The sequence below is a fragment of the Argentina silus genome, assembly GCF_951799395.1.
Source record: "Argentina silus genome assembly, chromosome: 4".
NCBI classification, from domain to species: domain Eukaryota; kingdom Metazoa; phylum Chordata; class Actinopteri; order Argentiniformes; family Argentinidae; genus Argentina; species Argentina silus.
The window spans coordinates 8,796,658-8,805,068 of NC_139658.1; the positions used below are offsets into that span (position 1 = coordinate 8,796,658).

Here is an 8,411-nt window from a genome sequence, read left to right on the forward strand (position 1 = left end):
ACTAGGCAAGAAGCCTGGTATCGGAGAACTGTCTGTGTACTGTAGTTTCAATACCCTGTAAATGTTACACAATGTATTGAATTGTCAAATTGTTGCAGTTGAGTCTCAATAATATGGCTTCTGTGAAACAGACATGAGACAGTAAAGGAATGTAAAGGAATAAATCATTTCAAGGTGTGATCTGAGTGACGAGGACTACCGTTAAACTGTCTGGAGTTGACTGAATAACACAAACACAGTGGGCCCGTTTCCCAGACACAGATCAATCCCATTCATAGATTAGATAAGATTTTCAATATACAGTAAATCTCCATTGAAGATGCATTTTAGTACAGGATTAGGTTTCATCTGGGTCTGGGAAACCATCCCAGAATGCACAATAGATTTCTCCTACATAACACTCAGTGACCTTACACACTGTATTACAGTAGATTGATGAATGAATTCCAGTTTGAATACTATTATTAACACAAGGAGGCATTATACCCTGTCTCTGCAGACATATAACACCAACGCCCAGGTGGCGGACAGTGCGGGCACAGCCACAGCATACCTCTGTGGCGTGAAGGCCAATGAGGGCACGGTGGGTGTGAATGCAGCTGCCGTCCGCTCCCAGTGCAACACCACACAGGGCAATGAGGTCACCTCCATCCTCCGATGGGCTAAAGAAGCAGGTACTCTATAGACTCTTAGAATAAAGGGTTCTACTGTACATGCAACCAAAAAGGCGTCTTCAAAGGGTTATTCTACAGGGGCAAGAGTGTAGTGTGATCTATTTATTTATTTGGCCATGGAGAGATAGCAGCATTACTGAAAATAATAATGATAATACTGACAGACTGTGACCAGGTGTTTGATACCATTCCTCATTCTATTCCATGCAAAACAATGAGCCCGTCCTCCAATTTCTACCTCTGCCAGCCTCCCCTGGTGGAGACTCCCCATCCACAACATGCCCTAGTGGCGGGAATGACAATGCCAACTCTGCTAACAGGTCAGAGGTCAGAGATCCAATCATTCCTCAGAGAGCATTCCAGGCATTGACCTTCTGACCCGAGCCCCCTCCCTAGCTAACAATCGTTGATAAACCTCCCCAGGATCAGAGTGTAGCAGCTCTATATATGGTTCTGACCTTCAGAATGAATTCCTATTTCCTGAGTAGAGACAGACATTAGTTGGAAGATGACCTTTTTGTGTCAGTACTCTGTATCTTTGTCGAGTTAACCATAACAAGGAAAAAACAAACATTAAAGGTCCAGCATGTAGTTTTGCATGTTGCTGCCCTCACTGGCCACACTGAAAATTATAATAGCGCTAAACATGTGCATATCCTTGTTAATAAACTAAACATAAAATAGGCATGGAAAGGCCAGTGTCCTACCCAACACCAGAGTTTAGACACCTCGTTTGGACTAATGCAGCACTCTTCACTGAACGTTCTTCTTAATGACTTCTCATTTACCATGTAGCCATTTAGCACTATTTTAAAGCTAAAATCTACATACTGGACCTTTAATGGCACTCGATTTCAAATTATTGCTAAATGAACTGACTGAGATGATTTAGAACATTTGGTCCTCTCCAGATTGTGGAATTATTACCCTCAAACTAAGCAGCAGATTCCAAAAACTCTATGTGTGTTTGTCAACCCTAGGCAAGTCAGTGGGAATCGTCACAACCACACGTGTCAACCATGCCACCCCCAGCGCGGCCTATGCCCACTGTGTGGACCGAGACTGGTTCTCTGACGGAGAGATGCCACCTGAGGCAGTTCAGGCAGGCTGCAAGGACATTGCCAGACAACTCTTCGAGAACATCCCTAACATTGATGTGAGTCATCTAGTTATGGATCTTCATATTGCAGAATATATCCTGTATTCATGTAACATAGCAGAAACTTTCATGGTAATCCATTTAAAATAATTTCTCTTCTGATACATAGTGCATGTATGTGTTGAACAGTGGAGGCTGGTTGAGGTAGATATCGGAGGACGGGCTCATTGTAATGCATGGAAGCCATCTATTACAATGAGCCCATCCTCCGATTTCTACCTCCACCAGCCTCCACTCGTGTTGAAATATGCGTTTAATGTCCATTGCTCAACAAGTAGACCTAATCTTCCACACAAACACACCTGTGATATTGTGGCTCACACAGCCCTTCTACTCCTGGTTGTTTTTGCTGTGGATGACCAGGTGATCATGGGTGGAGGGAGGAAGTACATGTTCCCCAAGAACATGTCAGACGTGGAATACGCCGGAGACAAGAAGCACAGCGGAACACGCAAAGATGGAAGGAACCTGGTGCAGGAGTGGGTAGACAGAATGAAGAGCAAGGTGAGCGACTCTCTCTCCCCTAGTCCTCTTTGCTAGTCCTCTCTTCATGTATCTTCTCATTGCTTCAAAACGTTTGGATCAAAAGTCCTAATCCAGTATAAAAGGATATATTTTTCTGTATATCTGCGGCTATGGGACATAGGAGATTTAAGGAAATGGTCTGCATTCTGCCGAATTATAGGAACTGAATGTTCCCATTTGAATCTCAAGTTTGTGGGATACAAAATCGATCATTGCATTAGTATAAAACCTGCCCAAGCGCAACTTACTATTGGCATCTAGCAAACGAGGTCAGTGTGTGCACGGAGTCAGTTTGAACTTGCCTCAGTTCACTGTGACCCTCCACAGGGGCAGGAATGAACTGTCCACGATTACTGCATCGTCACATGCAATATATTTGGCTCCATCTAGAATATTTCCCCCGATTTCACCCAGTACTATATCTCCTTTTCCTTCCTTGTTTTTGTGCGATATGCATTTCAACAGTTCAAAATGGACACAATGTGTCTTCCATTAGTTTCATATGATACACTTGTTCTTGTTTTCAAATGAACAGAGAGGCCACTATGTGTGGAACAAGAAGGAGCTGTTGATGCTAAATCCTACGAATGTGGACTACCTTCTGGGTAAGTTTCCTCAGTGTTTGTTTGTCTTAGATTCATTGTGCTTGTGTTATTGAAATGTAAACAAAATGAACACTTAGAGTTCACAAAAGTGTGTAATGTTGATTACACCACCTTCCCCATGATGCATGTGTTCATGGAGCTAGCGATAGTTCAGTCTGGGGATTAAAGATCAAATGGGGACAGGATACCTGCTTCACACGTATACACTCCTCTGTAGCAATTTACAGTTGTGATACTATTGCACTCCTCTGTAGCAATTTACAGTTGTGATACTATTGCACTCCTCTGTAGCAATTTACAGTTGTGACACTATTGCACTCGCTATTTTGTAAGGTCATCCACCACTCCCAGCCTCCCAGCTCGGTCATCTGTATGTAGCCTACTTACAGGGGGTATGAGTAGTCATGGGCTCCCTGCCATATTATATACTTGTATATGTTGTGGTTGCTTAGCTCTACAGAGCGGACCCATCCAATTATGCCAAGCTTAAAGTATGCAATAAATGGTTAAACTGACATAAGTTTCCTGACTGAATTGTTGATAAGCTCCCCATGTTTGCCTGTTTGTCACTGAAGCTTACTTCCTGTGTTCTCGCAGGTCTGTTTGAACCTGGAGATCTGCCCTACGACCTGGACAGGAACGCTGACACAGATCCTTCTCTGACTGAGATGGTGGAGGTCGCCATCAAGATCCTGAGGAAAAACCCTGAAGGATTCTACCTGCTGGTTGAGGGTAAGAGCACAAAGATAATACTGCAGCGAATGGCGAGGGCGAGTTGCTTGCCGTAAGCGAGGATCGAAGTCACGACCTTCCGCTTGCCAACCGGCTAGAGAGTTAACTCACTTGGTGGAGATGCTAATGTTGTTACAATATATAAGATCCTCTGTTGTGTTGTTCTATTTCTGTGGGTGAGAGTGAGGCTGCAGCTCCAGGGGCTGTGCAGGGAGGAGACAGGCCTATTCTATCCCAGCACTGTCATCACAATATGAAACATGAACCTGTGTCATCACCCTATCATAACAAGTGTTGTTATTACTTCCACTTCACTTAGTGTTATGGTTAGAGGGTTAGGGCTCATGTTTGGGTGCTAGATATTGCTGTAATTACAATACTTTATAACTTCAAACTACTACTTCAAACTGTACTTAAAACAATAGTAATGACATAGTAATACAAACACTGTTGTTTAAAGTGTTACCACACATGATCATGGACATGTATTCACATTCATGTAGCAGAACGTCAGTGCAGTGTTAGTCTCAATGACAGGGTCTGTGTCTCAATGACAGGGTCTGTGTGACACCGTGTTAGTCTGTGTTGACAGACTAACGGTCTTGTTGACTGTGGATGGAGGTAGTTAGCTACAGTAGGCGTAAACACTTAGCATCAGGCTAATCCATATCATGTATCATGGGAATGTAAAGTTTACACAGTTCAGCTGAGGCTGCTCTGCCAGTGTTGAGGCTAGCTTTTCTCATCTGCCCGAAAGAGAGAGAGAGAGAAAGAGAGAGAGAGAGAGAGAGAGAGAGAGAGACAGAGAGAGAATGAAGTGATGAGAGAGACGAGGAAAGAGAGAGAGAGAGAGAGAGAGAAAGAGAGAGAATTAAGTGATATGAGAGAGACGAGGAAAGAGAGAGAGAGAGAGAGAGAGAGAGAGAGAATGAAGTGATATGAGAGATGAGGAAAGAGAGAGAAGAGGAAAGAGAGAGAGAGAGAAAGAGAGAGAGAGAGCTTATAAGGAGCAGTCTGCAGGGCTTTCTAACCTGTCTGTCTGTCTGTCTGTCTATCTGTGTGTTGGCAGGGGGTCGTATCGACCATGGGCACCATGAGGGCAAAGCCAAGCAGGCCCTTCACGAGGCGGTGGAGATGGACCGTGCCATCGGCCGCGCCGGACTCATGACCAGCATCCACGACACCATGACCATGGTCACTGCTGACCACTCCCATGTGTTCAACTTTGGAGGCTACACAGCCAGGGGAAACACCATATTTGGTTTGTGATGGGTGATATTTACTAAGAATGACTGCTATGCTTTGTGTCATAGGTCTATAGGTTTTTTTGGCCACTTGGGTGTTGTTACAAATGGTTAATGATACGGTACTGTGGGTGTCCTTTGCTATTATCATGAGACACATTAGCAAGCCCGCCTGATTCAGAGCTGGGTTCAAATAGTATTCAAAATCATTTCAAATACATATTTGTGTTTGGTTGTGTCTGCCTGGTGCAGTTGAACCAATGGAATAGTCCCAAATAGTCCCATCTGGCATTCCAGTCAGGCTCAGGATTTCAAATACTATTTTCTATAGCCAGGTCTGGTAATGCTAAGCGTCTTCCTCTCCACCTACAGGACTGGCTCCCATGTTGAGTGACGTAGATCAGAAACCGTTCACCTCCATCTTATACGGGAATGGACCAGGGTTCAAAATGGTCAGCGGTCTGAGGGAGAACGTCTCCACTATTGACTACCGTAAGTAGCATGTCCCAATCTTATTTTACCATTAGTGTCATGAATGCGTTTCACGCTTTATAGACAACCATGGGCAGTTATGGTCAGTCATGGTCAGTCATTAGTCAATCAGTCAGTCATGTACAGTCAGTCAGTCATGGACAGTCAGTCAGTCAGTCAGGGACAGCCAGTCAGCCAGTCAGCCAGCCAGTCAGTCAATCAGTCAGTCAGTCAGTCAGGGACAGTCAGTCAGTCAGTCCATCAGGGACAGTCAGTCAGTCAGTCAGGGACAGTCAGTCAATCAGTCAGTTAGTCAGTCAGGGACAGTCAGTCAATCAGTCAGTTAGTCAGTCAGTCGGTCAGTCAGTCAGTCAGTCAGTCAGTCAGTCATGGACAGTCAGTCAGTCAGTCAGTCAGTCATGGACAGTCAGTCAGTGTATAGTAGTAGTCATGGTGTATAGTAGTCCAGTTGGTGTTTGGTATGAAAGAGATTAATCTCTTTCTCTCTCTCTCTCTCTCTCTCTCTCTCTCTCTCTCTCTCTCTCTCTCTCTCTCTCTTCATATCTCCCCCTCCCTCTCCCCTCCTCTCTCTCCCCAGAGCAAAACAACTACCAGGCCCAGTCTGCGGTGCCCCTGCGTATGGAGACTCACGGAGGGGAGGATGTGGCTGTGTTCTCTAAAGGCCCCATGGCTCACCTGATGCATGGTGTTCAGGAGCAGAACTACATCCCCCATGTCATGGCTTATGCAGCCTGCATCGGCCAGAACAGAGACCACTGTATGGCAACCGATGGGACTACAAGTCTCCTCAGCCCTGCTCTGCCCAGCCTAGCAGCCCTTCTCACACTCACCCGTCTACTCTGCTGACCTCCCCCCCTCCCCCCCTCTATACCCCCTACTATCGTGTGCTCACCCCTTCTCTCCTCCTGTACTATACTGTACTGTCATATGCCCTCAAACCCTTTTACATGTTGTAATTGTAATATAGATTTTTTTAGAATTGTATTGTTGATTTTTAAAAATGCATTCTGTACAGTTGTTTTGGGACCACTTAAAAGGGCAGTTAAAGTGTTCTAAATGTTAAAAGGGTTCTAACTGAGGTTCAACCGGATTCAGAGATAGTGGAAATCAGGAGGATCTCAATTCATATATAAAATGAAATTAAATCAATACTCTACTATGACATTTAGGATTTAGTGAATCGAATCCTCATGTCTGTTAAACCAAAACAATGTAAATCACTGTTATATCAGAGAAGAGTATCTCTTTCAATCAACATCACTTGTTATGAAGCAAAATAACCTCCCCAAAATGAGAAATCAAGTTTGCTGTCCACCTTTTTGTTTTCTATTAATTTTATACTTTTAATCAGTTGATCCAACTTTACAAATGAAGGCCTGGTTCTTTTAGAGCCCTCCTCTAACCTAAAGTAATTGACATGGCTCTATACAGTAACCCCTTGGGCTGCATCATGTTAGGAAAACATAGACCTAGGTAGAGAACTTCGCTGGGTTTCCTAGAAGCTTCGTAGCTTAAGTTGTACTTCCTTTCTCCCGACAAACCAGGTCTAGGAGCGGTGTGGGCCTAGATCATCAAAGGAAATAAAGTACTACTTTAGCTACGAAGCTTTTGGGAAACTCATCCCTGGTGTTTGAAACACAAACAACACAACTGGGCCGACCCAAACTATACCGTGCTGGCTTGGAAATTTGCCTTTCACATTGTCCCTTTCAGCACTGTTTCAGCAACTATGGTGGATGTGTACCCACGCCAGTCCAGTACAGCTCAGCACGGCTCAGCTTAGTTTGGCTCTGTAGTGTGAATTAGGGAATATTTTAGCCCCTAGATGTTAGTATGAATATATTCCTTTGGCCCTCCCTCAGTGCTGAAGTGGTAAACAAACATAATCTACCTCATAACCTTTCATCAGATTCCCCAACATATCACCTGAGTTTTCTCAAAAATGTTCATGTGAGAAGGAAACAACTTGTAATGTGGAAGGTTGAGGCTATTTTGAATGTATTTAGAAAAGTGAAGAATGGTTCATGTTTTCAGGACTTTAATGGTTTGTTATTTCATGTCCTTTGTACATATGAGACATCCCAAAAGCACAGAGTGAAAAAAGGTCAGAAAAGCCACACAAGGTCCGCATTTCAAAAACAGAAGTTGTGACAACACCCCTTAGCCAATAAAGGTCATGTTGGTTTTCTTAAAATCAAGTGGTTCAATTATTTGTGTGTGTATGGACAAGTATGTGGTCTGTGTTTGAATAGCTCATATAACGGCAGTTTCCCATGGAACTGCTTTTGGCTACACTGTAAATTAGTATACTGGAAATTAAATATTATAAAGATGTGCAATTTTGGTGTAGGACAAATCCATTTATATAGCTTTTATATTAGATGTAATTATTTCTGTTAAAACAATGAAGATTTATGAAAACATAAAATGTGGATTAAGTGATTTTCCACGAAACCTCTCCATAAAAAATAATAAGCCAACAAAATAACATAGGTGGGATTTACAAACTCATACTCAGCAGAAAGCGTTTGTTGCATGCTACACTTAATGTACTTGGTGAACAACAGCCGTGTTGTGGTTTGAGAGAGGAATGTGCATGGATTCTAGCCACACAGTCCTTGGCATCGTGCAGAGTTGGGAAAACAGGGAAGGACTCCTGTTGGTTGGAGCATGAAAATTGAGGTTTAGCTCAGATGGGTATGCCATGCAATCTAGTCCGCTCTCTGGAACATTCTTTATATCAGTGCTGTTATGCCTGCTTGGAATACAGGCCCTGAGGCTTCATATCACCCTGCTATATGAACCTGCTTACAGGAGATAAGATACGCTCATTTTCCACTATATAGCCAAGACAGGACGAAAGCAATCTGGCTATATGTAATCATGTTTTATCTTTTCTATGAATAATTAGGACTCTGAGAAATTCACCAGTATCAAACTGGATGTAGCCTTCTGTATAAGATGAATATTCAAAGGGTGC

At 43.4% G+C, this 8,411-nt stretch overlaps 1 protein-coding gene across 1 annotated transcript in view; it reads left to right on the plus strand.

The window, feature by feature from the left end:
- alpl (alkaline phosphatase, biomineralization associated) overlaps positions 1–7,591 on the plus strand; it is a 17,837-nt gene extending 10,246 nt beyond the window's left edge. The window contains exons 5-12 of the mRNA XM_083667973.1: positions 500–674; positions 1,655–1,830; positions 2,197–2,337; positions 2,894–2,963; positions 3,561–3,695; positions 4,765–4,956; positions 5,312–5,431; positions 6,009–7,591. Of these exons, the coding sequence (XP_083524099.1) occupies positions 500–674; positions 1,655–1,830; positions 2,197–2,337; positions 2,894–2,963; positions 3,561–3,695; positions 4,765–4,956; positions 5,312–5,431; positions 6,009–6,277 (1,278 nt within the window). The 3' untranslated portion in view covers positions 6,278–7,591. The remainder of the gene's footprint in view (positions 1–499; positions 675–1,654; positions 1,831–2,196; positions 2,338–2,893; positions 2,964–3,560; positions 3,696–4,764; positions 4,957–5,311; positions 5,432–6,008) is intronic.
- Positions 7,592–8,411: the final 820 nt, after the last annotated feature.